At 44.3% G+C, this 25,002-nt stretch overlaps 1 protein-coding gene across 1 annotated transcript in view; it reads left to right on the forward strand.

The window, feature by feature from the left end:
• The window catches only part of LOC122922416 (probable carboxypeptidase X1), a 50,085-nt gene that overhangs the window by 15,675 nt on the left and 9,408 nt on the right, over window positions 1-25,002 (forward strand). The window contains exons 3-10 of the mRNA XM_044273016.1: window positions 9,423-9,532; window positions 13,141-13,280; window positions 13,406-13,490; window positions 22,393-22,543; window positions 23,203-23,291; window positions 24,009-24,132; window positions 24,529-24,725; window positions 24,802-24,981. Of these exons, the coding sequence (XP_044128951.1) occupies window positions 9,423-9,532; window positions 13,141-13,280; window positions 13,406-13,490; window positions 22,393-22,543; window positions 23,203-23,291; window positions 24,009-24,132; window positions 24,529-24,725; window positions 24,802-24,981 (1,076 nt within the window). The remainder of the gene's footprint in view (window positions 1-9,422; window positions 9,533-13,140; window positions 13,281-13,405; window positions 13,491-22,392; window positions 22,544-23,202; window positions 23,292-24,008; window positions 24,133-24,528; window positions 24,726-24,801; window positions 24,982-25,002) is intronic.

A 25,002-nucleotide genomic window follows, 5' to 3' on the forward strand; every position in this document is an offset into this window, starting at 1 on the left:
ATCGGATGAGGAATAGGAGGTAGCAACTGTTGCCACCTGGAAGTCTGATGACAGTACCCAGATCAGCCCAATGAGGGTGCTCCCCGCTGTTGCTGTCTACTCCAATATCTCAAATGTCAGTGGTGGTGAAGGTGACGATGATGACGTGTCGATGGACGTCACGTGGGTGCCCACAAGAGAGGAACAGGAGGGGAGTTCAGAGGGAGAGACGGTGCAGCAGAGAGGGAGGAGAAGCAGGCAGAGCTCGCAGGGCACAGTAGGCAAAGAGCAGACTGTATAAATGTATCTGAAGTGAGCCATCTACCATGCACAGTCACTTCAGTCGCTTCCAGAATGTGAGCACATGGCTCCGCAGACCAGGAAAATCTCTGGCCATTTTAGAAGATCTTAAATGGCCATGGCTCGCCTTGCTGACGTTCAATGGTGACACCATTTGATCGTCAGACATCTGATTTGTGACAGCTTGACGTGCTGTCACAACGTGCCATTAACAACTACCTGTACGAACTCTGCAGCAGGACAGGTTCTGGGGAGCTTGGTGTCTTTTAACAGCGCCAATGGTGGCTCATGAGCGACGCATGCAGACTTCTGCGCCAATTTGATGACATCACCAAACTGGTCAGTCATAGCCAGGGCGCCATCAGTGACATCGTACCTTGTGCCTTCTTTCTGGAGCGTGCATTGCGTTGTGTCATTGATCAAGCAGTCGAGGAGCAGGAAGATGAGGAAGTCGCAATGCTGAATGAATTCCCAGGGGGGGCTACTCCATCTGAGAAAAGTCAGCAGGAGTCTGAAGAGGAGTCAGAGGAGGATGGTGGCTGGGGGTGAGGAGGAGCAAGAAGAGCAGGTTTGAGGGGGACTTTAAACTTTTCGGGGATACCTGGTGTTGTCCGTGGTTGGGGGGAGGAGACCGAGGACGACATGCTCCTGGGAGATGAGCAGGAGTCAGGGCGCTCCACCACTTTTAATTTAGTGCAAATAGGGGCCTTCATGCTCCAGTGTTTGAAGAGGGACCCCGGTATAAAAAGCATAAAGGGCAAGGACCAGTACTTGGTGGCAACGTACTTAGACCCCCGGTACAAACACAAAATGGCAGACATGTTACCAGCATCACAGAGGGCTGGCAGAATGCAGCATTTCCAGGCCTTGCAGTAAGAGATGCTGCATTGTGCTGTTGCGGGTCCTGGCAAAGGAATTTCCACCCACAGCGAAACAGTTGGGGGTACTAATCCTACCGCGCCTGCAAGAAGAGGAAGATTTAAAGATGTGTTGGTCACTTCGGATATGAGAGCATTCTTGCAGCCAACCTATCGACAGCCGCCCTCCGGATCCAGCCTCAGGGAACGCCTGGACTGACAGGTTTTTGACTACATTGGGTTAACGGCCGATGTGGACACTCTGAGAAGCGAGGAACCCCTGGACTACTGGATGTGCAGACTTGACCTGTGGCCAGAGCTGGCACAATTTGCCATGGAATTCTTGGCTTGCCCCTCATCGAGTGTCCTGTCCGAAAGCACGTTCAGCGCAGCAGGGGGGGTCGTGACCGATAAGCGCACTCGCCTAGCTCACGACAGTGTGGACTACCTCACATTTCTAAAAATGAATGAGGCATGGATCTTTGAGGAATTCAACACCTGTGACGACCACGTGTAATTAAATTTCCTCATGCCAGCCCACACATATCCGCCACCACCCAGAACAAAGAATGGTCCTTGTATATACAGCGGCATAAAAGGCCTTTTCTGTCAGGTGAATGCCTCATTTTTGGGGCCTGTACTGGCCGACAGTAAAATTTGTATTCAGTGACCGCGTAATGTACCTCCAGCCACATCATCACAAGTTCTTTTCTGTACGGTGAATGTCTAATTTTTGGGGCCTGTACTCCTGTGGCCTAAAAAATTTTTTTTCTAGGCTCCAGCAGGGCACTTTTTGAGAGTTTCCCTTTAAGATGCATAACAATGATCCCCCTCTGGTATGTCACTGTCCATGTTGTGGGACTATTTGTGTACTTCTAGTAAGTATTTGGTGGCTGCAAGGTTTTTCAGGTTCGACTGCCATTAAAGTCAAAGGGGCCTGTCGTGAACGTGTGGTTCGTGAACATTTGATTGTGAACTCGCGTTCGCGAACCGTCCCGGATGATGTTCGTCCATCACTATTCACCTGCTATTGTGGAGAAAAAGGACATCCAGATATAGGACATTTAATATGCTTGTATATTAAAACTAGTGTTGGGCGCTAATATTCAAATCGCGAATTTTAAACGCGAATATCGCCACTGAAAATTTAGAATATAGCGCTATATATTCGTATTCTCCAATATTCTAGATTTTTTTCATCAGTAACCTCCCTTCTTGCTTGTGGGCCAATGAGAAGGCTGCAATGTCTTTGTCAGAGCTTAGCAACATCCCTAACAACCAATAGGAAAGCTGCCGACCCCTTACTATATAAGAACCTCCCCAGCAGCCAGTGTGTGCAGTACATTGCAGATCTAAGAGAGAGAGCGGTGACATTGCTGAGCTCTGTGCTTTCATCTGGATCCGTATATCTTATCCAATTACATTAGTTAGTTAGCTCATATATATAATACAGATAGTCCATGTAGGTTATATCCTGATATAGTGGAGCTGATAGGTTCCAGTGCAGGGAGTTAGGTAGTGTGATAGGGATTACTGTCCATACATACATGCTCTATACATAGTGCTGTGATGTCACAAGTTCACAACAATACTTAGTGCACCAATCAGTAATATGTAGTCAGACCTGCTAAAATGGGAAGTTGCACGTATTGCGCCAAAATATGCGCATCATTAATTGCCGATTTTCGCAATCAAGAAAATAATGGCGAATTTGCGAATTTATGACGAATATTCGCAAAATATTGCGAATTCGAATATTGCACCTGCCGCTCATCACTAATTAAGACCTCTAATAGTTCAGCATTTACATTTCTGAGGCCATTGTAGATCTCCAGTTATGGTTTTAGCAATGGTGACTCTCAGAACAAGTTTCTAATCTAAAACATCTGGGGAATGTGGGCGGCATGGACTTTTATGTGGAGATGAGATACAAGGGCTCATTGATTAGGATGATGGTAGACAGGACGTGTGAATTATGAAACAACTGGGATGAAAGGCTTGGGGACACACACTGGATGCACATGTCCAGATGAGTCACTGCACATAGGATGAGGCTGTGGACATCCTGCCGATCTGCTGACCATTAACATCTCAAGTCTATAATGATGTTCACATGGAAGAGGCCAGATGACCGAGCAGACAACACAATCAGAACCAGTATGTAGCTGAAAGCTATGTGACTTCACATGACCTAGCGATGCACCACCTATGATCTATGGACCTCATGTATACAGCTATCTCAGAGATTGGTCATCACCCACTGATAGTCATGGGATAATAGAAAACATGTGATGCACAGTCTTCATGTTCAGAGCTGTGGCTTGATGATGGATGTTCTTCTGATTCTCATGCTATGGTCTGTAGCTTTATGATGGAGGTTGTTCAGATTCTTATGTTATGAGCTTTGGTTTGATGACAGAGGTAATTCAGGTCGTCATCTTATGGCACAATGATGGGGGTCATTCAGATCGTTATGTTCTACACTGTGGCTCGTTGATGGAAGTCATCATGTTATTGGCTGTAGCTTAATGAAAGAGGTTGTACAGGTCTTCATGTTCTGGTCTGTGGCTCGACGATGGAGTTCATTCTTGCCCTTTATGTTTTGGGCTGTCATTTGACAATGGAGGTCCTTCAGGTCCTCATGCTATGGGCTGTGGCTTCATGATGAAGGTCATCCAGGTTCTTATGAGCTTTGGCTTGAAGATAGAGGTTGTTCAGGGCTCTGTGTTCTCGGCTGTGGCCCATTGATAGAGGTTGTTCGGTTCCTCATGTAATGAGCTGTGGCTTGATGATGGAATTTGTTCAGGTCATTAAGGTCCTTGTCATATGGGCTGTGTCTGTATGATTGAGGTTGTTTAGGTCTTCATTTTATGGACTGTGGCATGCTGTAGTGCATGGACTTGCACCAGACATGTTGGCAACTGTTGCCCCACTTCTGCCCCTTCCATCCATAGAACATCTCTCCGCATGGCTCGGGGTTCTCCAGATGTGATTTGAGCTCTCCTCCTCCCATCACTGCCATCATCGTGGACTCCAGCTGGCCATATCAGTGTCAGATACAAATGGCCATTTCTGAGAGACAACAGGGGCGGATACTTGAGGTTGTAGAACTTTCCCCTTTCATACGATCTGTTATGAGATCACTTTATGTGTATGACATGGCATTGTCCACTAAGAACGTTCAATGTGACCATTAGACAAACATGGCAGCACTTTTCTGCAATTCAACATTTTACAACCTCACTTTCTTCTCCAGGTTCATGGTTGTTTATTGTTATCAGCCATCTGTGCCGAGCGCGGTCCTGGGGAGGGGGGGCATTTACTTTTGAGGCACTTTCAGTCCGCAGAGTAAATATTGTTCTTTCCTAATGATTTTTGCAGCAGCTTCTTACAAGACCTCTCACTATTCTGTCCACTGCAGCCGCTGGCTGGAGACTTCTTGGGAATTAACCCTTGCTGCTGTATACCCACCACCGTAGACGGTATATACAGAGAGCTTCTTAAAGTGAACCTGTGCTCTCCGTACTCACAGTATCTGGGTACCTATTACATGATGGCACGTTGTTGTAGTGCGGCCGTATGCGCACCGTCATAGAGCTGCGCCATGCTTTATTCTGTTTTTAAAGTTTAATTTTTTATTAGAAAAAATTGTTCTCAAAGATAATTCAATTTTTCTGATTTTATATTTTACTTTAAAAAATTCCCAATAAAATAAAAGATAACTGATACATATTGGTTGTTTTATGTACAGGGTTTTGATCAGGGACTATGGGTGCAGCTAGCGCCATGTGTGTGTATAATGAATTTCCTGTGGGTCATAGGGCCTGGGGTGGGGCATGGGGTCATAGGGCATAGACAGTGGCATTGGGTCATAAGGTGTTAGTAGAGGTTGTAGATAGTGGCATCGAGTGATTGGCATAGATAGTGATATATGGTGCACATGGTGGCATAGGGTATAGAGAGTGGTATAGGGCTATAGAGTGTAGATTGTGGCATCACGTCATTGGATATAGATAGTGGCAGAGGGTGTAGATAGGGACCTAGAGTTATAGGGGGTAGATGGGAGCATAGGAACATTGGGCATAGAGAGTGGCACAGGATCATAGGGTGTAGGTAAGAGCATAGGGTCATAGGGCATAGACAGTGGCACAGGGTGTACATAGTGGCATTGAGTTATAGGGTGAAGATAGAATCAGAGGGTCATAGGGTGTTAGTAATATAGGATTATAGGGCATAGACAGTGGCACAGAATAGTATGGCATACATAGTAGTACAGGGTGTAGATAGAAGTGTAGGGTCATAGGATGTAGATAGTGGCATAAGGTTATAGGGTTTCGATGGTGGCATATGGTCAAGGGGTGTTGTTATTAATATAGGATTATAGGGCAAGACATTGGCACAGCATAGTAGGGCATACTGTACATAGTAGCCTAGGGTCACTAGGGTATAAATAGTGACTTAAAGTTATAGAGTGTAGATAGTGGCATAAGGTTATAGTGCGTATATAGGGGTCTATAGCTACAGGCACAGGGAATAGATAGTGGCACGGGGTCATAGGGCATAGAAAGAGGCATAGGGAATAGGCAGTGTCATAGGGAATAGATAGTGGCATCGAGTCACAGGGAATAGAGAGTGGCACAGGGTCATAGGGAATAGTGGCATAGGGAATAGATAGTGGAATGGAGTCACAGGGAATAGATAGTGGCTCAGGGTCATAGGGTATAGATAAAGGCATAGGGAATAGATAGTGGCATTGAGTCACAGGGAACAGACAGTGGCATTGAGTCACAGGGAGTAGATAGTGGCATAGGGAATAGATAGTGGCATAGGGAATAGACAGTGGCTCAGGGTCATGGGCTGTAGAGAGTGGCACATGATCTCATAGGACCAGGATGGGACACCCCCTATAATAAATCAGTGATGGTGGATAGGTCCCCTCTAGCTCAGTACCCACCCAGTGCTGATTGCGCAGTTTCTGGAGCAGGCTGGCTCTGGCGGGTCGCTATCAGTACCAGAGGCAGGGACGGACTGGCCATAGATTCTACAGTGAAATTGCCCTCCTCATGGCCGCCAGCCAGGTAAGTAATGAACTGTTGCTTCCAAAGTTAATTAACGCTGGGGGCGTCAAGTTATTATGTACCTGGCTGGGGACCACAGGTGCCTCCTGATTCCAGAATTCAACTGTATGAGCCTCCTGAAGCAACTGGAGTAGGAGGACAGAACGTGGCAGCTGACACTGGCCAACACAGAGGGGCAGCTTCTCAGGAGGTATTTTGTGCTGCTGGAGCATTATTTTGTTTCTGATGCTGTTGGGGCAGTTTATTGTGTTGCACTGAGGCATTTGGCTCTGCTGGGGCGGTATTATGTTCTGCAATATGGTATTGCTGGCCCCACCTATTTGTTTTGGCCCTGCCTTCTGTCAATTTGGGTCTACAACATTTTTTTTTCTGGGCCACTTTAATTTCCTAATCCGCCCTTGACCAGAGGACAGATCTGTATTCATAGGACATTGTTCACGAAATGTGGCAAAGTCAGCAAATCCGTCAATGAGGAGCAGATGTGGCGGAGGGCGGGCGGCTCCTGTGTTATCCAGACATCAGGAAGCCTTTGTTTATATATCAATGAGTCCTAGGCAGGAAAACGGATCTTATGTCCTCCTGAGATCTCCTCACCCCACTCCAGATGTTATTAGACTGTAGGGTAGGAGATGATACCAGCCCCTCAGCGTAGCTTACATGTAAATACAGACATAGATGGAGAGTGTTTGGAGAATCAGGGGCAGATTTTAGAAATGTTTGAGAAGGACATGGCGGCTGGAGCCCTGGGGTTTCCAATTACACCTGATATTTCCCTTTAATTGCTATATGAGCGGCTCTGGAGCTTCTCCGTCCCTCCTGTCTCTGGAAATCATCACCAGATGTTTTGCTCTCAGATTTGGCCACAAGTGATAGGAGATAAGAAGACGTTAGTTATAACGGTATTATCATAGAAGAATGACTCACCGTCCCGGGGGAACACATTGAAAATTCTGGAAAACTTTGGTTCAGAAAGATTTCACAAATACTGTAGAAGAATGCAAAACAACAAGGTCGCATGTGGGATATGGCTCCTCAAATTATTTCACAGTATTTATATGGTACCAACATATTCTGCGGTGTATGAGCAGAACATACAAATTCCCCCGGCTCAGACTAGAGCCCACAAACCCAGCCAGGCCAATACTCAAGTTCTCCTGTCTCAGTTCTCTTAAAGGTTTCCTTTCCAATACTGTTTGTGAATCGGGTTCTAGTCCCCGCTGTACTGAAATCCAGTTTCTAATTTCTTAGTCTCTGGTATCCAGCAGTTTGGTTGCCCACTCCCTGGTGTCCAGTAGTTTAGTTGATAAGGTCCTAGTGATTGGTGGCTTCATTTCTCAGTCTCTGGTGTCCAAGGGTTTAGTTGATCAAATCCAGGTAAACAGTGGTTTAATTCGTCAGTCTCTGGTGATCAATAGTTTAGTTCCTGGCATCCAGTGGTTTAGTTTCTAGGAATCTGGAGTCCAGTGGTTAAATTTCTCCATCCCTGGTAATCAGTGATTTACTTGATCAATTCCTGGTGATAAGTGGTTTAAACCCTTCCTTTCCTGTTGTCCAGTGGTTTAATTCCTCAGATCCTGGTCTCTGGTAGTTTAATTCCTCAGTTCCTTGTGATCAGTGGTTTACTTGATCAATTCCTGGTGATAAGTGGTTTAAACCCTTCCTTTCCTGTTGTCCAGTGGTTTAATTCCTCAGGTCCTGGTCTCTGGTAGTTTAATTCCTCAGTTCCTTGTGATCAGTGGTTTACTTGATCAATTCCTGGTGATCACAGGTTTAGTCTCCAGTCGCTGGTGATCAGTGGTTTAGTTCCTCAGTTCTCGATGATGAATTGTCCAGTTTCTCCTTCCTGGAGTCCAGTGGTTTAATCCTTGATAAAGACTTCTTTAAGTCGAAACGTTGCATTGTATGCTGCTGATGGAATAAGAAGAAATTATTATTTTTTGCATAAACTGAAGAGTGCTGTGGATATCCTTATTAATTTGCTATCCGAAGGGACCCCTAGCCTGGACCTTTTTTCCGCGGGCACCACTGTCTGGACCTGATTCTTAGGTACCGGGACCACTGGTATGTTTTATCCCATGATGGGATTTGTAGTGCTGCTTACTACTTTGAATCAGTATAATTATAGCCTATGCCCTACACTGTGACCACCAGAGCTATAATCCATAGAAGATGGTATAACCTCCGCACATCAGTCATATTAATAGGGACGCTGATACCTTTTGTAGTGAGCGAGTTGGTGTCACAACCTTCTTAATTTCAACCAGGTCTGCAGTCATGATATTTTGCTCAGCTGTTTGTTGCTGCTCTGTGGAGTCCATAGGTCCTCTTGATGCATCTTCATAGTGGAGAAGCCCCAGCTGGCGGTTCTACTCCCGCAAAACTGTGTTTAGCAGCTCAGTGCCACCAGTAACGGTGATGGACTCTCCTTCAACACGTTTCGGTGGCAATGTGACCTCTTTCGTCAGGGTCCCGAGTGGACTATCTCAACTGCAGACCTGGAATTTTGAAGATTTAAATATCTGGTGCTCCATGGCTATACTAACAGTACTCTGTTGAGGTGTCCATGTAACATCATCTAATGTTAGGTCCTAGCAGTTGTACCCCCAGCCCAAACACATTCTATCTATACCAGTAATTTGATGGTTATGTTCACCACTTGTAGAAGAAAAAGTACAATTTTCAGATGCTTGACACTAGATACAGGAACATGAGGCCCTAATCTGCGTGGGATGAGAGAAATTGTGTGGTTTCCATGCTGTGTAGTAACAGATGAAGGAATTATAGGCCAAACTTGTTGTTGTCTTCCATAATTCTGCTTACTCATGACCACTGGCATCTCATCTGCCATGAGGACCCTATAGAGTCTGACAGGTTTTATATCCAACATGTGGAGCTTATACTAAGAGACATCTGACGAGTCCTCCAGCTGTCACCTGGTCATACGATTTAAACGTTTCTTGGTGACTTTTGCATATAGTTTGATGATGGTCTGCTTTGGAAATGAGGTGGAGACATCTCAGGCAAGCCACCAGAGCTCAACAAACCCATGTGCACCTCAAGGATGAAAACGTTGAGCCAATATCAAGGTGTTATACAGATAATACTGAGGCTATGATCTAATATTTACAGTGTGGTCTATTTTATGAGGGATGTTCTGTGACCTGATTTTTGGGTTGTCTTTATGCTTCATGCTTCTCTTTATTGGCAGATTGTCCCCCATTGGGACTGGAGTCTTTGAGGGTGTCTGACCCCCAGTTGAGGGCCTCCAGTATAAAACAGTATGGACTGGGCTCCCACCGAGGACGCCTGAACATACAGGTGGGTGACACATCTACACCTTACATGCTATGCCCACGAGGAGGAGCTGCTGGCACTTGTGGTGCCAGTTCTAGTGAATGGTGACCGTACATGGTGCCACATAAATAAGCCAGATGCCCATATGTCCTACTGGATCTCAGCTGCAGAGCATGGACACTTTAAGTGTCTCCGTGTTCAGAAGCTCTTTCCATTCATGGTATTTTCTTTTGCTAAAAATACATTTATTACAAAAAATTAATCCTCTCTCGAGAAGAGGAAAGTCTGAGCCACTTCTTCTTGTACGTTTTACTCTTTTGTGCCCAAATATTCACAGATCCAAAATGTATTTTTTGTGAGTAAGTAATGTATGTATACAGTGACTGCACCAGCAGAATAGTGAGTGCAGCTCTGGAGTATAATACAGGATGTAACTCAGGATCAGTACAGGATAAGTAATGTATGTACACAGTGACTGCACCAGCAGAATAGTGAGTGCAGCTCTGGAGTATAATACAGGATGTAACTCAGGATCAGTACAGGATAAGTAATGTATGTACACAGTGACTGCACCAGCAGAATAGTGAGTGCAGCTCTGGAGTATAATACAGGATGTAACTCAGGATCAGTACAGGATAAGTAATGTATGTACACAGTGACTGCACCAGCAGAATAGTGAGTGCAGCTCTGGAGTATAATACAGGATGTAACTCAGGATCAGTACAGGATAAGTAATGTATGTACACAGTGACTGCACCAGCAGAATAGTGAGTGCAGCTCTGGAGTATAATACAGGATGTAACTCAGGATCAGTACAGGATAAGTAATGTATGTACACAGTGACTGCACCAGCAGAATAGTGAGTGCAGCTCTGGAGTATAATACAGGATGTAACTCAGGATCAGTACAGGATAAGTAATGTATGTACACAGTGACTGCACCAGCAGAATAGTGAGTACAGCTCTGGAGTATAATACAGGATGTGACTCAGGATCAGTACAGGATAAGTAATGTATGTACACAGTGACTGCACCAGCAGAACAGTGAGTGCAACTCTGGAGTATAATACAGGATGTGACTCAGGATCAGTACAGGATAAGTAATGTATGTACACAGTGACTGCACCAGCAGAATAGTGAGTGCAGCTCTGGAGTATAATACAGGATGTAACTCAGGATCAGTACAGGATAAGTAATGTATGTACACAGTGACTGCACCAGCAGAATAGTGTGTGCAGCTCTGGAGTATAATACAGGATGTAACTCAGGATCAGTACAGGATAAGTAATGTATGTACACAGTGACTGCACCAGCAGAATAGTGAGTGCAGCTCTGGAGTATAATACAGGATGTAACTCAGGATCAGTACGGGATAAGTAATGTATGTACACAGTGACTGCACCAGCAGAATAGTGAGTGCAGCTCTAGAGTATAATACAGGATGTAACTCAGGATCAGTACAGGATAAGTAATGTATGTACACAGTGACTGCACCAGCAGAATAGTGAGTGCAGCTCTGGAATATAATACAGGATGTAACTCAGGATCAGTACGGGATAAGTAATGTATGTACACAGTGATTGCACCAGCAGAATAGTGAGTGCAGCTCTGGAGTATAATACAGGATGTAACTCAGGATCAGTACAGGATAAGTAATGTATGTACACAGTGACTGCACCAGCAGAATAGTGAGTGCAGCTCTGGAGTATAATACAGGATGTAACTCAGGATCAGTACAGGATAAGTAATGTATGTACACAGTGACTGCACCAGCAGAATAGTGAGTGCAGCTCTGGAGTATAATACAGGATGTAACTCAGGATCAGTACAGGATAAGTAATGTATGTACACAGTGACTGCACCAGCAGAATAGTGAGTGCAGCTCTGGAGTATAATACAGGATGTAACTCAGGAGCAGTACAGGATAAGTAATGTATGTACACATTGACTGAACCAGCAGAATAGTGAGTGCAGCTCTGGAGTATAATACAGGATGTAACTCAGGATCAGTACAGGATAAGTCATGTATGTACACAGTGACTGCACCAGCAGAATAGTGAGTGCAGCTCTGGAGTATAATACATGATGTAACTCAGGATCAGTACAGGATAAGTAATGTATGTACACAGTGACTGCACCAGCAGAATAGTGAGTGCAGCTCTGGAGTATAATACAGGATGTAACTCAGGATCAGTACAGGATAAGTAATGTATTTACACAGTGACTGCACCAGCAGAATAGTGAGTGCAGCTCTGGAGTATAATACAGGATGTAACTGAGGATCAGTACAGGATAAGTAATGTATGTACACAGTGACTGAACCAGCAGAATAGTGAGTGCAGCTCTGGAGTATAATACAGGATGTAACTCAGGATCAGTACAGGATAAGTCATGTATGTACACAGTGACTGCACCAGCAGAATAGTGAGTGCAGCTCTGGAGTATTATACAGGATGTAACTCAGGATCAGTACAGGATAAGTAATGTATTTACACAGTGACTGCACCAGCAGAATAGTGAGTGCAGCTCTGGAGTATAATACAGGATGTAACTCAGGATCAGTACAGGATAAGTAATGTATGTACACAGTGACTGCACCAGCAGAATAGTGAGTGCAGCTCTGTAGTATAATACAGGATGTAACTCAGGATCAGTACAGGATAAGTAATGTATGTACACAGTGACTGCACCAGCAGAATAGTGAGTGCAGCTCTGGAGTATAATACAGGATGTAACTCAGGATCAGTACAGGATAAGTAATGTATGTACACAGTGACTGCACCAGCAGAATAGTGAGTGCAGCTCTGGGGTATAATACAGGATGTAACTCGGGATCAGTACAGGATAAGTAATGTATGTACACAGTGACTGAACCAGCAGAATAGTGAGTGCAGCTCTGGGGTATAATACAGGATGTAACTCAGGATCAGTACAGGATAAGTAATGTATGTACACAGTGACTGCACCAGCAGAATAGTGAGTGCAGCTCTGGAGTATAATACAGGATGTAACTCAGGATCAGTACAGGATAAGTAATGTATGTACACAGTGACTGCACCAGCAGAATAGTGAGTGCAGCTCTGGAGTATAATACAGGATGTTACTCAGGGTCAGTACAGGATAAGTAATGTATGTACACAGTGACTGCACCAGCAGAATAGTGAGTGCAGCTCTGGAGTATAATACAGGATGTAACTCAGGATCAGTACAGGATAAGTAATGTATGTACACAGTGACTGCACCAGCAGAATAGTGAGTGCAGCTCTGGGGTATAATACAGGATGTAACTCGGGATCAGTACAGGATAAGTAATGTATGTACACAGTGACTGAACCAGCAGAATAGTGAGTGCAGCTCTGGGGTATAATACAGGATGTAACTCAGGATCAGTACAGGATAAGTAATGTATGTACTCAGTGACTGCACCAGCAGAATAGTGAGTGCAGCTCTGGAGGATAATACAGGATGTAACTCAGGATTAGTACAGGATAAGTAATGTATGTACTCAGTGACTGCACCAGCAGAATAGTGAGTGCAGCTCTGGAGGATAATACAGTAAAAGTAATGTAATATATGCACACAGCCCGTGTTCTCATGTATTATGCTCTTTTTCTTCTATAACGCATTTTCCAGTCGGGGATCTATGATGATGATTTTTATGATGGCGCTTGGTGCGCTGGGGAGAAGAACAAGAATCAGTGGTTAGAAGTTGATGCCAGGCGTCTGACTCGCTTCACAGGAGTCATCACTCAGGGGAAGAACTCCATATGGACGTGAGTATGGATTAATCTTTTTCACATCTACAAGCGGCAGATCTGTCCTGATAACAGCTGAAGGGTTTGTTACAATGTACCAGTGAAGGTAACCAGTTACAGACGTCCTTCTGTCTTCTCTGTAGGGATGACTGGGTGACATCTTACAAGGTGCAGGTCAGCAATGACACCCACACGTGGAAGACCTGCAAGAACGGCACAGAGGACGTGGTAAGCTCAGCCTCATTGTACCGTATTCAGTGCCGACCTAACAGGGATGAGAGGACCATAATAAAGGGGGGCTCACCAGGGACTATGGCCCTCACACCCCTTTCATTTTTGATGTCCTTTATCATTGTGTTCAGGTATTTCCTGCAGGATCTTTGTCACACCCATCACCAGAGCGGTGGAGCCTCGTATATACTGCATACATACTTATTAAATAGTACCGCCATATAACGCCTAGAATATAATAGTTTATATCAGCAGATATGGCGTCATGTGACAATAGTTTATATCAGCAGATACTGCGTCATGTGACCATAGTTTATATCAGCAGATACTGCGTCATGTGTCTATAGTTTATATCAGCAGATACTGCGTCATGTGACTATAGTTTATATCGGCAGACACTGCGTCATGTGACCATAGTTTATATCGGCAGATACTGCATCATGTGACTATAGTTTATATCGGCAGATACGGCTTCATGTGACTATAGTTTATATCGGCAGACACTGCGTCATGTGACCATAGTTTATATCGGCAGATACTGCATCATGTGACTATAGTTTATATCGGCAGATACGGCTTCATGTGACTATAGTTTATATCAGCAGATACGCTTCATGTGACCATAGTTTATATCAGCAGATACGCTTCATGTGACCATAGTTTATATCAGCAGATATGGCATCATGTGACCATAGTTTATATCGGCAGACACTGCGTCATGTGACCATAGTTTATATCGGCAGATACGGCATCATGTGACCATAGTTTATATCGGCAGACACTGCGTCATGTGACCATAGTTTATATCGGCAGACACTGCGTCATGTGACCATAGTTTATATCGGCAGATACTGCATCATGTGACTATAGTTTATATCGGCAGACACTGCGTCATGTGACCATAGTTTATATCGGCAGATACTGCATCATGTGACTATAGTTTATATCAGCAGATACGGCTTCATGTGACTATAGTTTATATCAGCAGATACGCTTCATGTGACCATAGTTTATATCAGCAGATACGCTTCATGTGACCATAGTTTATATCAGCAGATACTGCGTCATGTGACTATAGTTTATATCGGCAGATACGGCGTCATGTGACTATAGTTTATATCAGCAGATACTGCGTCATGTGACTATAGTTTATATCGGCAGATACTGCGTCATGTGACTATAGTTTATATCGGCAGATACTGTGTCATGTGACTATAGTTTATATCGGCAGATACTGTGTCATGTGACTATAGTTTATATCGGCAGATACTGTGTCATGTGACTATAGTTTATATCAGCAGATACGGCATCATGTGACTATAGTTTATATCAGCAGATACGGCATCATGTGACTATAGTTTATATCGGCAGATACTGTGTCATGTGACTATAGTTTATATCGGCAGATACGGCATCATGTGACTATAGTTTATATCAGCAGATACGGCATCATGTGACTATAGTTTATATCGGCAGATACTGCGTCATGTGACTATAGTTTATATCGGCAGATACTGCGTCATGTGACTATAGTTTATATCAGCAGATACTGCGTCATGTGACTATAGTTTATATCAGCAGATACTGCGTCATGTGACTATAGTTTATATCGGCAGATGCTGCATCATGTGACCATAGTTTATATCAGCAGATACTGCATCATGTGACCATAGTTTATATCGGCAGATACTGCGTCATGTGGCCATAGTTTATATCAGCAGATACTGCATCATGTGACCATAGTTTATATCGGCAGACACTGCGTCATGTGACCATAGTTTATATCAGCAGATATGGCTTCATGTGACCATAGTTTATATCAGCAGATACTTCATCATGTGACTATAGTTTATATCAGCAGATACTTCATCATGTGACCATAGTTTATATCGGCAGATACTGCGTCATGTGTCTATAGTTTATATCAGCAGATATGGCATCATGTGACCATAGTTTATATCGGCAGATATGGCATCATGTGACCATAGTTTATATCGGCAGACACTGCGTCATGTGACCATAGTTTATATCAGCAGATACGGCTTCATGTGACTATAGTTTATATCAGCAGATACTGCGTCATGTGACTATAGTTTATATCAGCAGATACTGCGTCATGTGACTATAGTTTATATCGGCAGATACTGCGTCATGTGGCCATAGTTTATATCAGCAGATACTGCGTCATGTGACTATAGTTTATATCAGCAGAAACTGCATCATGTGACCATAGTTTATATCAGCAGATACTGCATCATGTGACCATAGTTTATATCGGCAGACACTGCATCATGTGACCATAGTTTATATCGGCAGATACTGCATCATGTGACCATAGTTTATATCGGCAGATACTGCATCATGTGACTATAGTTTATATCGGCAGACACTGCGTCATGTGGCCATAGTTTATATCGGCAGATACTGCATCATGTGACCATAGTTTATATCGGCAGACACTGCGTCATGTGACCATAGTTTATATCAGCAGATACTGCGTCATGTGACCATAGTTTATATCAGCAGATACTGCGTCATGTGACCATAGTTTATATCAGCAGATATGGCTTCATGTGACCATAGTTTATATCAGCAGATACGGCATCATGTGACCATAGTTTATATCAGCAGATACGGCGTCATGTGACCATAGTTTATATCAGCAGATATGGCTTCATGTGACCATAGTTTATATCAGCAGATACGGCATCATGTGACCATAGTTTATATCGGCAGATACTGCGTCATGTGTCTATAGTTTATATCGGCAGATACTGCGTCATGTGTCTATAGTTTATATCAGCAGATACTGCGTCATGTGACCATAGTTTATATCAGCAGATACTGCATCATGTGACCATAGTTTATATCAGCAGATACTGCGTCATGTGACCATAGTTTATATCAGCAGATACTGCATCATGTGACCATAGTTTATATCAGCAGATACTGCGTCATGTGTCTATAGTTTATATCAGCAGATACGGCGTCATGTGACTATAGTTTATATCGGCAGACACTGCGTCATGTGACTATAGTTTATATCGGCAGATACTGCGTCATGTGACTATAGTTTATATCGGCAGATACTGCGTCATGTGACCATAGTTTATATCAGCAGATACTGCATCATGTGACCATAGTTTATATCGGCAGACACTGCATCATGTGACCATAGTTTATATCGGCAGATACTGCATCATGTGACTATAGTTTATATCGGCAGACACTGCGTCATGTGGCCATAGTTTATATCGGCAGATACTGCATCATGTGACCATAGTTTATATCGGCAGACACTGCGTCATGTGACCATAGTTTATATCAGCAGATACGGCTTCATGTGACCATAGTTTATATCAGCAGATACTTCATCCTGTGACCATAGTTTATATCGGCAGATACTGCGTCATGTGACTATAGTTTATATCAGCAGATACTGCGTCATGTGACCATAGTTTATATCAGCAGATACTGCGTCATGTGACTATAGTTTATATCGGCAGATACGGCGTCATGTGTCTATAGTTTATATCAGCAGATACGGCGTCATGTGACTATAGTTTATATCGGCAGATACGGCGTCATGTGACCATAGTTTATATCAGCAGATACGGCGTCATGTGATTATAGTTTATATCGGCAGATACGGCGTCATGTGACTGTAGTTTATATCGGCAGATACGGCGTCATGTGACTATAGTTTATATCAGCAGATACGCTTCATGTGACTGTAGTTTATATCGGCAGATACGGCGTCATGTGACTATAGTTTATATCAGCAGATACTGCGTCATGTGACTATAGTTTATATCAGCAGATACTGCGTCATGTGACTATAGTTTATATCAGCAGATACTGCGTCATGTGACTATAGTTTATATCAGCAGATACGGCGTCATGTGACTATAGTTTATATCAGCAGATACTGCGTCATGTGACTATAGTTTATATCAGCAGATACTGCGTCATGTGACCATAGTTTATATCAGCAGATACGGCGTCATGTGACTATAGTTTATATCAGCAGATACTGCGTCATGTGACTGTAGTTTATATCAGCAGATACGGCGTCATGTGACTATAGTTTATATCAGCAGATACGGCGTCATGTGACTATAGTTTATATCAGCAGATACGGCGTCATGTGGCCATAGTCCTGCTGTATGTAGGTCATTGTGCCATGATGAGAGTCCTCGGTACAGTCAGGTCTGCTTCCAATTCGGTGTTGGCAGAGGATGGACTATTCAGGACATGTTTGTGATGGGAGGACTGGGCGCGCTATGACTTGGACTCGTTCCTTGGCAGAAGATCTTGGACTTGCTGCTGCTCTCGGTTATTTACATTTGTTCTCTCTTAGGTTCATTGTACCTGGAAAAGACATGAACCCATTACCCTGTGGACATGGAGGCGATGTTTCTCCAGATAATAATAATCGGGGGAGATGGTGCCACGTCTGACTTTGAACTGGTGGACACTAGTCATCATAGGTTCAGTAGTGACCTTCGGACTTTACCCTGGATGTTTTTGGCCACTGAGTGGTATATGTCAAGATACGCCAACTTGATGGGCAATGACTACGCTGCCTGGTAGTGTTTCATTGGTGACAGTCATGGTAAAAGATAGCTTTGGTATCGGCCAAGCACGCTCTCACAGTCGGCAAGTGTGGCCCAACCATGCACCTCTGCTTCACCGCTCTCTACAGGTGTTTTCTCTCTATGACAGGTTCTTCTTCCCAGGACCATCACAGCTGCAGGTGTCAGTGTTCCAACTTTTATTTAGGTCCCTAAGAGGGCGCACCAACTGACAAGCATCACTCACTATCACTTGCTAGCTAACTACCACAGTGTGGCTGGTCCTCTCTATACCAGTAGCATTCTCCATGTTCTCCCTTGAGCGCCTCTATTTATTAACCAGAGTAACATAAACATAACATGAGGACATCCTAGGGGTAACCCCTATGCTACCCCTGACCTGTACTTACAGGCCCACGCCAACGACCTACAGTGCAGTTCCTCCAGATATACAGTGCGGTATACATGTCTATAGATATCCTGTCTGAGGGTATATGTCTTACACATGCCTTATCTCCATTCACAGACCATCTGTGATGTCCCCACTCACTATATACTGTACATCTTAGAAATAAAATAATATTTCTGTAGGAGACGGGAGCATTCCCATAATATTGATGGGATGATCGGGTCAGAGGGATCTGCAGAGTGAGGTTGAGGAGTCTCCGAAGGCTCGTAATCTGTTCCAGATGTCATCTTCTACCACACGGAGCTTGTTTGCGAGTCTATAAAACTATAGACAGATGGTGAATTCGCCTAGGATTGCTACACAGAAGGCTCCTTACAGAATGGGGCAGATGATGGTGGTAATAGTTTGATAGATGTGATCTAGCAAGTATTTACATTGATATTATTCTTAAGGGCTGCAACGCGAATGGCACAACTTCCTACCAAAGCTGTGAAGTCCATGTCTAGTCCTATCCCTTGACCAGTCACTATACACAGTGAGGGGGCTCCACAGCTCATAACAGACCCTTATTATGGTGCAAGGTCTCGTCTTCATGGACAGAAGGGGCAGTTGTCTTGTCCTCCTGCCCTTTCCTTGACTCTGCGTCCCTGTAGTTTTGGGGTGACGTATCTACCGAACCTCTGTGTTACATAACCTGGAACAGCAGATGTTTGGAGTCAGTGACTCTTTTCAGCGCTCCCCTGGCTGGTGCTGAGGTTATTCTGGGGCAGGAGCTTTCATTGGCAGCTCTTAGGCCGCGGCTGCCATCCCTTCTTCTCTATGTGCATCTGGGATTGGAGCCAGTCCTCCCTGAACCCCCCTGATATAATGAATTTAATGTAGACACGGGGAACATCAGGGAGACTGCGGACTGGCGTGAACTGAGGAGATACGGCTTGGCGTGTCCGTCATGTCTGTGGTTATCCTGTGGAGCGCACACAGGTGGCTTTCGACATGACTAGTCCTTGTGTGATGACATGGGCTGAGGGATGTCTACTGTCCGGTCATACACTGTAGTAAAGGCTTGTGAGGCCTCCTATGGATCCTAAACCCGATCAGCAGGTGACCCGCTCCCCTGCCCGCATCAGATGGGGCTGCCGATTGCTGGACCTCACCACCCTCAGGCTGGAAAATTCTTTGGACGGACAGTCCGACCCCATACCAAGGAGAGGAGATCGGCCCATAGCAGATGTTTGGCTGCTCTATGTAAGGAGGAGAAGCCTCAGCCGTCGTGACCTGATTCTATGTTCCAGGACTAGCAGTGCTGCAGGGGCCCTTGGGGGCCTGGAGATGCAGGGGGGCAGTTTTATTTTATTTTTTATAGGACTGTGCGCCTTCTATGTTTTGCACGTGTTGTCTGCAACTCCAGCACAAAGCATGTAATATACAGTGAGTTAGCCGCTGGGTGGGCTCCAGGCCCCCACTGCCCGGGGCCCAGGTTCTTTCCAGGACTGCATTATAGCAGACAGTAAAACCAGGCAAACATTTATAGACCTGACCGTTCAGGAGCAGAGAGCTGGATCTTGTGTCCCCGCGTCTCCTTAAAGGAACTATAAAACTTTCTTTATAAAAGTCGAAAGAAACAATAGTTTTCTTTCCAGTATGGAGGTTTCCCTTTCGTTTTCCGTGGCTACACTCATGGACATAGAAAGCTATATTGTAATAGTCTAAACCTTACACAAGTAACATAATGTTAAGGCAAAGGGATAGTAGCCATGACAACCAGAATAAAAACCCTCCATTCTTTACACTGCAGGTTGCATAGAGAAAACTGCAAAGTGCTGCGTAACAGAAAATAAGGTTTTTTATAAAGTAACAATGTCTCGACTTTAAGTACTTCAGTCGAGATGAGTGGTCCGGAGCCCTTGGTGATGATCTCCGCTCGCGGTCAGGTCCTGGTTTATTTGCCTTCAGAACACGTGAAGACACATAATCCCTCTCTACGCCGTGTTTGCTCTGGTCTCAGCGGCTACTCCTGTGGTACTTTCCTTGGAAGAATTCCCGTTCCTGGAATGAAAATCTGTGCAGTGGCCAAAAGCGTTGGTTCTCCTGCTGATTTTGGCCGGGAAGGAGCCTGGGAACCGTTAACTCCTCGGTGTCCTGCCGGCCCAGATTTCTAAACAGAAACAGCACAGTAATTGTTACCGGACTGTGAGATCACCCAGCATTCCTAGAGTCCTGAAGGACTAACCTCCCTAATTATACAGGGGTGCATCCCGCTGCACATATTATATGACTGGGCATTTAGGATAGTTGGGCTACTGTGAGAGCGGGGCACCATCTTGGTTATCATTCAGCTTAAGAGGACAGCCGCTGTAGATGCAAATATCTTCAGTCCGATGAAGAATGGCCGGAGGAAGGCTTCCGAGTAATGGAAATCTGCACAACTGCAATAAAGGACAAAAGGTGAACAACCATCTGCTCGCTGTACCTGCCCCACAGTGTGGGAGTATGCAGAGGAAAGGGCCATAACAGGAACAACATGGAGCCCCTCCTGGCTCATGTTACCAGGCTGTCCTGATAGCAGAGGGCCTGGTGCTTGTTCTCTCACCTTTCCATCAGGCTTTAATGAGCCTCAGATGCTCCTCTACCCCCATGTATAGTAATGGGAATACGTCCTGCACAGAATAACACCATCAATAGTGAATCATCTTGCTCTACAGCCCCTACTACAGAAACTGCTTTCACTTTGCAATATACAAAACTAATATGACCTTGTAATAAGCATCAATGTCTTCTTGTCGATGTCTCCTCTTCTCCTTATTAATGTCTTCTCTTCTTATTATATCTGCTTCATATTGATGTCCCATCTTCTTGTTACTGTCTTGGTGATGTCTCATCTTGTTCTGGTTGGTATCTTCTTGGTAATGTCTCATCTTGTTCTGGTTGGTATCTTCTTGGTAATGTCTCATCTTGTTCTGGTTGGCATCTTCTTGGTGATGTCTCATCTTGTTCTGGTTGGTATCTTCTTGGTGATGTCTCATCTTGTTCTGGTTGGTATCTTCTTGGTGATGTCTCATCTTATTATGGTTGGTATCTTCTTGGTGATGTCTCATCTTGTTCTGGTTGGTATCTTCTTGGTGATGTCTCATGTTATTCTGGTTGGTATCTTCTTGGTGATGTCTCATGTTATTCTGGTTGGTATCTTCTTGGTGATGTCTCATGTTATTCTGGTTGGTATCTTCTTGGTAATGTCTCATCTTGTTCTGGTTGGTATCTTCTTGGTAATGTCTCATCTTGTTCTGGTTGGTATCTTCTTGGTGATGTCTCAGGTTATTCTGCTTGGTATCTTCTTGGTGATGTCTCATCTTATTCTGGTTGGTATCTTCTTGGTGATTTCTCATCTTGTTCTGTTTGGTATCTTCTTGGTGATGTCTCATCTTGTTCTGGTTGGTATCTTCTTGGTGATGTCTCATCTTGTTCTGGTTGGTATCTTCTTGGTGATGTCTCATCTTGTTCTGGTTGTTATCTTCTTGGTGATGTCTCAGGTTATTCTGGTTGGTATCTTCTTGGTGATGTCTCATCTTGTTCTGGTTGGTATCTTCTTGGTGATGTCTCATCTTGTTCTGGTTGGTATCTTCTTGGTGATGTCTCATCTTGTTCTGGTTCTCGTTGATATCTTCTTCTTGTTCATGTCCCTTCTTTGTAAATTCTCATCTTCTTGTTGATGTCTCATCTTCCTGTTGATATCTTGTCTTCTCTTAGATTTTTCATCTTTTTCTTATTGTCTATTCTTTCTGTTAATGTCTCATCTTGTTATTGATTGTTCATCTTTTTGTTGATGTCTTAGTATTGTCTTGTCTGTTGGTTATTGTCCTACCTTCTTCTTGTTGATGTCTCATCTTCTTCTTCATGTCTTTTTTTTTCATATTCATAGATTTTTAAAGCCAATCAAGACCCTGACACTCCAGTACTGAACAAGCTGCCCACCCCCATTGTTGGACGATACATCAGGATCAACCCACAGACATGGTTCGAGAATGGTACTATCTGCTTGAGAGCAGAGATTCTGGGATGCCCTCTTCCAGGTGTGTGATCCCTTTAGGGGCCTCCTGACATCTATAAGAACCTTCTTAAAGGGGTTTGCAGTGATTTGCATTGATGACCTATCTTCAGGATAAACCATCAATATCTGATCAGAGGGGGTCCCTGGTGTTGGACCCCCGATGATCAGATATTGATAGCCTATCCTAAGCTGTTTGATGAGAAGGCAGCACTCTATGTGAGTGCCTCTTCCTGGTCTTTACAATACGCGTAGTTTCCTGTGGAGCAGCAGGGTAGTATAATTACAAGTACTCACTCCATTCAAGTGAATGGAGTGAGTACTTATCATTGCACTGCATTTCCCAGATGCTGGAACGCTGCCTCCTCTTCAAACAGCTCATCGGCGGGGGTACTGGGTGTCAGACCCACACCAATCCCTTTAATCTCTCTGGTCAAAAACATGAACTTTTATGAGCTCCAGTGCTCTTCTGGAGAGGTAGTGAGGTGACCATTACTGATGTGCTTTAATCATTGGGCGCCACAGATAGATCAGGTGCTCAGCGGAGAATCAAAGATGGCCACCAGTGGACGTACAAGTCCACATGGAATCCAGTGGATTGTACTTAGCATCTCAGTACCATGAGGAAGAGGTGTGGGTGTGAGAAGATGCTGGGTTAATGTGAGATTTTGGCTTTCTCCACAGACCCAAACACTGTTTTCATGTGGGAACAGGAACCACAGCCGACCGACAAGCTGGAATTTAAACACCACAACTACAATGAGATGCGTAAGGTGATTATTACTGACGACTGCAGACAGAAAACAGCTTGGGTGTGGTACTGAAGCTCAATCCTATTCACTTCAGCAGAGGGAATGTGTCATCAGAAAAGGGACGACTGTTTAAATCCCTTTTTTATGTTTAACATATTTTGAAATAATTTTTGATGAAGTTATTTTTTAATTTTCCAAGTCACTTTTTCTATTTTAACTAAAACCAAATCCTGCAGTTTTCGCACTGGCCACTATGTCTAATAATTGGCACCATTTCTTGGTCTGTACAGATCCTTTACTGCAGTTATCTGCTTATCTGTCATTCTAATCCTGCCTGTAATGATATCACCTATGTGTATAGATAAGACAGAATCCTCCATTCACAATAGGTGATTGTCAGAGCTTATCTATTCCTTCCCTGTACGAAGACCTCTGCACGGGTCACAGGGCATGCCTCGAAAACGTTCAACTGTGTTCAAGGAGATGTACAACTGAAGACCAGGGCTAGACACAGGGACGTAATAACAATATCATAATAATGATAAAAGCAGGTTCCATTATAAAACCCGATCTCATGTGACCATAAACTTCATATTATGATAACTATCAGCCAAAAAATTCTGTTGAGAGTCAGCCTGGAGGACGAAAGGCCAATAAACTGTCGGACTGTCCGCCGATCGTCCATTGTCTAATATCTGAGGAGGATCTGATGTGGAATTTTCTGATGTGTCTTTTCAGCTGATGAAGAAGGTTAACAAAGACTGTCCAAATATCACACGTGTCTACAGCATCGGCAAGAGCTACCTGGGGCTCAAAATGTATGTGATGGAGATATCAGACAACCCAGGACAGCACGAGCTGGGTAGGAGGACATGGTCACACGAGAGCCAATATGATAAAGTATAATTATGAATATATTTCATTCCAATACAGGACTACGTGTGGGAATTTAACAGTGCAACGTTACGGTGCCACATACTGCGACTATGCCTACACTACACTGACGACCACAGTGCCCCTTAATACTGATATCTACAATTCCCTCATAGCAATGAGATCCTCGGTGTCCCCATAACAGTGAGAGCAATGGTGCCCCTATAACTGGTGGGACTGATAACAGATTGAGTAGGAACACTGAGGCTGCTATGACCATTCACTATGATCATTGCAGATCTCCTGGTCAGGTCGGGGCACACAGACACAGATGGTGACTTTAGCCATAAGCTCTAATGGATAGTGACAAGGTCTTCTATCACAGGGGAGCCGGAGTTTCGCTACGTGGCCGGGATGCATGGGAATGAGGTGTTGGGTCGAGAGCTGATGTTGAACCTCATGGAGTATATGTGTCAGGAGTACAAGAAGGAAAACCCAAGAATTGTGAGACTCATCAAAGAGACACGTATACATCTCCTGCCCTCCATGAACCCGGATGGATATGAAATGGCCTACAAACTGGTACAGTACTCATCCCTGCCTCGACCCCTCTATAATATGGTGACTGTGCACTTTAAGAGCTGTCTCCTTCACTTAGGGATCTGAGCTGTCTGGCTGGGGTATCGGTCGCTGGAATTACCAAGGACTTGATCTAAACCACAACTTTGCCGATCTGAACACGCCTCTGTGGGATGCAGAAGACAATGAGCAGGTCCCAGAGCACTTCCCCAACCATTATATCCCAATCCCTGAGTACTACACTATGGAAAATGCCACGGTGAGTCACCAGAAGCTACAG

The sequence above is a fragment of the Bufo gargarizans genome, unplaced genomic scaffold (assembly GCF_014858855.1).
Source record: "Bufo gargarizans isolate SCDJY-AF-19 unplaced genomic scaffold, ASM1485885v1 fragScaff_scaffold_339_pilon, whole genome shotgun sequence".
In the NCBI taxonomy this organism is placed as follows: domain Eukaryota; kingdom Metazoa; phylum Chordata; class Amphibia; order Anura; family Bufonidae; genus Bufo; species Bufo gargarizans.